At 38.5% G+C, this 3,565-nt stretch overlaps 1 protein-coding gene across 1 annotated transcript; it reads left to right on the top strand.

Annotated features, from left to right (window-relative positions):
• Positions 1-1,655: 1,655 nt before the first annotated feature.
• Positions 1,656-3,302, top strand: LOC141173781 (receptor-type tyrosine-protein phosphatase eta-like). Its single transcript, XM_073658197.1, has 2 exons — positions 1,656-1,791; positions 3,072-3,302. The coding sequence occupies exons 1-2, from the start codon at positions 1,678-1,680 to the stop codon at positions 3,246-3,248; spliced, it is 291 nt and encodes a 96-aa protein (XP_073514298.1). The 5' UTR covers positions 1,656-1,677; the 3' UTR covers positions 3,249-3,302.
• Positions 3,303-3,565: the final 263 nt, after the last annotated feature.

Here is a 3,565-nt window from a genome sequence, read left to right as displayed (position 1 = left end):
TGCAAAATCTTTATTAGAGCCCTCACTCACCATGTGCCATATGTAATATAGGTATCTCATTGAGTGGAAGAGGGAGCCTAATGATTGTTTAGAATCAAAAATGTTAAATCTCAAATCATTTTTCAACATTACTGCACGTTTAACTTTTCTTTTTCTTTTTCAGGGGTACAGATCTGAGAGAGAATTTATTGCTGCTCAGCACCCATTACCTGGGACCATGAAAGACTTCTGGTACATGATTTGGGAACAGCGCATTACCACTATTGTAATGTTGTCTAGTAGGCGAGAAAATTACCAGGTACAGTGACACATGTGGATTCTCCATTATTAATACGTTAGGTCAGGCAAATGCAAATACTTAAGTTAACCATCCTAGGACCAGCCTATATTGGGCTGTAAAGTACCATTTCGTCATTATTATTATTATTATTTCACTATTAGGTATCTATCATTAATGTATGTTAAGTGTGTGCATTCAAATACTTATCGGTCACTGTCTTCAGGCATTTTGAGCGCTGCCCTGTTCCCCTTCTCAATCTTGACACCGCAGCTCTTTCTTGGCATGGACATACAGTACTTCTTTCTTAATGTAAGTGTATGAGAGCTTCGTTCTGAGCTCTTAGACTTAAATTGAGAAAGTAACTTCCGGTCACACAGCAAACACTATTAACAAGATGCAGGAGAGAAACAGTGGGACACTGGCAACAGCAGAAGACTGCAGCCATTAAGTACTTGAAGAGAATAAAATACACCCACCAGAATGGTACATTTTTTAGATTACATTTTTTCTTTGTTGCATTCCAAGAACCAATTACTTTTTTATCCTTCCATTAATATAGGTGTATAAAGGTTTGTACACTCACCTTGCATCATACAAAAAATGTTACTTTTATTGTATGGACCACTATAAACATGGTGATATAAAATATGTGTAGGTTTTAATTATTTTATAAAACTTGTTCTCATTTGTATATATTCTAGGGGCGAGGTGAAGAATACTGGCCAAAACCTGAAGCCAAAACATTTGGTTGCATCATAGTAACTTTCATGCATGAACACATCTACAACAGCTGGACTATCAGAGACTTTATGGTGACTAATGTAAGAGCACAATATCTTCATATAGTGGTAGTATTACTACTTTGTAGTCAGTTTATGTTGTATGTTCTGTAATATAAAATATACTGTGTTTTTTTCCATCTCAGTTGAAGAACTGCACAAGTCATCGAGTTAGGCAGTTCCATTTTACTGAATGGCCTCAGAGTGGTGAAATGGATGATAGTGAAGCTCTAATGCAGTTTGTACATGAGGTCCGACAATACAAGAAAGAAATTTCCTCTAATTGCCCCACTGTGGTCCATTGCAGGTAGGAAGAATAAGCAAGAAAACAAAGACAGGAATAAAGGAGAAGTAGGCTGGGGAAATGCATTTCTACAAAGCCTGGGTGACTGTGACTAAACGATAGCTACATAGTTGCTACAAATGTACAAGAGCGAATAGATATTAGCTGACACAGAAAGAGACAGGAATAAAAATATATAAGTGGATTATATAAAAAATTATTCAATTCAAAGATTATTTTTACTGTACATATATATATATATATGCATTCCCACATGTTGCCACATATAATCTGATATATGACTTCTTTCCAGGACCGGTTCTGGGAGATCTGGGATGTTCATAGCTCTTGATTGTATTATTAATCAGCTGGAATGTGATAAAAAGGTTGACGTTTGTGGAACAGTCCGTAAAATTCATTTGCATCGGCCCTTAATGGTGCAAACAGTGGTAAGTTTTAGTGTTATGTCTGCTATTAAAATTCTTAAAAATATATTTTTTAAAATGTTTATTTTAAAAAAAATTGACTGGTGGCGCTTATTTCCATATTGGGAGGTGAGTGCCGCAGACATTTTGTATGTAAAAACATACCAGGATGCATTGTCAAGTATTGTGCAGCTGTCCTACGCATTATGCATGCATCCTAGCAGGTATGTGCAAGATGCAACGTCATCAGCAGTGCTAACCTCTTGCTGTTAAAGTGAGCAGTGCCGGAAAACCACTTTAATATGAAAATGTTTTTTTAATATACGATCACTTGAAGTTTCATGTAGGTTGGACTAATGCAAAGCTGAAACAGGAACATAACTGCCCCCTGAAACATTTATTTTTCTGAGGCAACAGGGTTCTTGCATAACATCTGAGCGAGTGATTGGTAGAAGATCATGACCACCAAAGTAGATTCCACTGAAGTCTGTCCATCTACCATGCGGAATACCACAGTGGTAAAGTGGTTGCCTTATTTTTTTGCCTCCTAATCATCATGCAGGCGACATGGGTACTAGCTGTGTCCAACCTCCCTATCGCCTGGCGGACTCAGCCCTCAGTGGCGGTTATCTTGGTAGGAAACCTTTGAATTGGTTCTTGTAGAATAAACTATTCCTGCAGTTTTTAACAGAAAACAATTTTTGCAAATCAACGTTAAATACGGAAGTCAGATACAATTGCGCATTCACTCAATAGAGCATTGCACAAATAGTATCCAGAGTCACATTGTCCATGTGACATTACCTTTATTGGCAGCAATCAGTGTAGAACTTTTGAACTCATAAGTCGCAAACCCTTCTCAGTAAACCATTGCATACATCACTAACCCTCCTTCCCCATCATATCTGCGCCTTTACTTTATCATTCCCATATTGGTGGTGGCTAAAGCTGCCTCCGAATGTTACCACCCTCTCTGCATGTTCAGTCTGCAAAGCAAGTCAGCAGTGCAAGCTTGACCGGTTTTCAAAGGAACTGTCTCTACCAACATTCAGTGCTATCAACTCGGGCAGAGCGGCGGAGCTAAGTGATTGGCTGCAGCACTGTCCGACGGAACGTGAGCGCTGCACCGAATGTAAAGAAGAATGTTCTCATTCACTGACAGCAAACTACTATATTGAAAATGGTGAATAATTATTACCGAAAATATATTAGGATGTTGTAGACCTTTTCATAAGCTTTATTAATATAAAACCCGGAGAGACTCTTTAAGTTTCATTCTTATGAATATGTGTTCCCCCTTCTAGGCTCAGTACATATTCCTGCACTGCCGCACTCTAGAAATAATCAGAGGCAAGAAGATCGTGAACACCGATGCTCAGAACGTCACTGAGGACAGAAGAGAGGACGCGATAACCCACACAGTTTATTACAGTTCACAAACCCGGATTGAATCAACCCAAGAACAGCCATCGCTTCCCTGAGAGTCGCTGCCAGTTCTGTCATGTGATCATTATATTATTATAAAACATTTCTTTACTATCATGTATACCATAAAGTCTTTATATGCATATTGAGTATATATTACAGAGTCTACAATAAAATACCCATTATTATCTCTGTGGTCGTATTTATGTACTTTAACCCCTTAATAATGAAGCTACTCACGATCTTAGAGGGGCTGTACCATTAGCAACATATATCACATTTTCATACAATAGGTGATAAGGTGTATGGTTGCTGAAAGTCCGACCGCTCGAACCCCCATCAATCAAGAGAACAGGGGTCCCAAGGTTCGCTG

Source organism: Phyllobates terribilis, unplaced genomic scaffold (genome assembly GCF_046119375.1).
Source record: "Phyllobates terribilis strain yellow unplaced genomic scaffold, ASM4611937v1 Scaffold_13__5_contigs__length_258822181, whole genome shotgun sequence".
Lineage (NCBI taxonomy): Eukaryota > Metazoa > Chordata > Amphibia > Anura > Dendrobatidae > Phyllobates > Phyllobates terribilis.
Note: the sequence above shows the minus strand (reverse complement) of the source record. Positions and strands in the feature narration are given on the sequence as shown.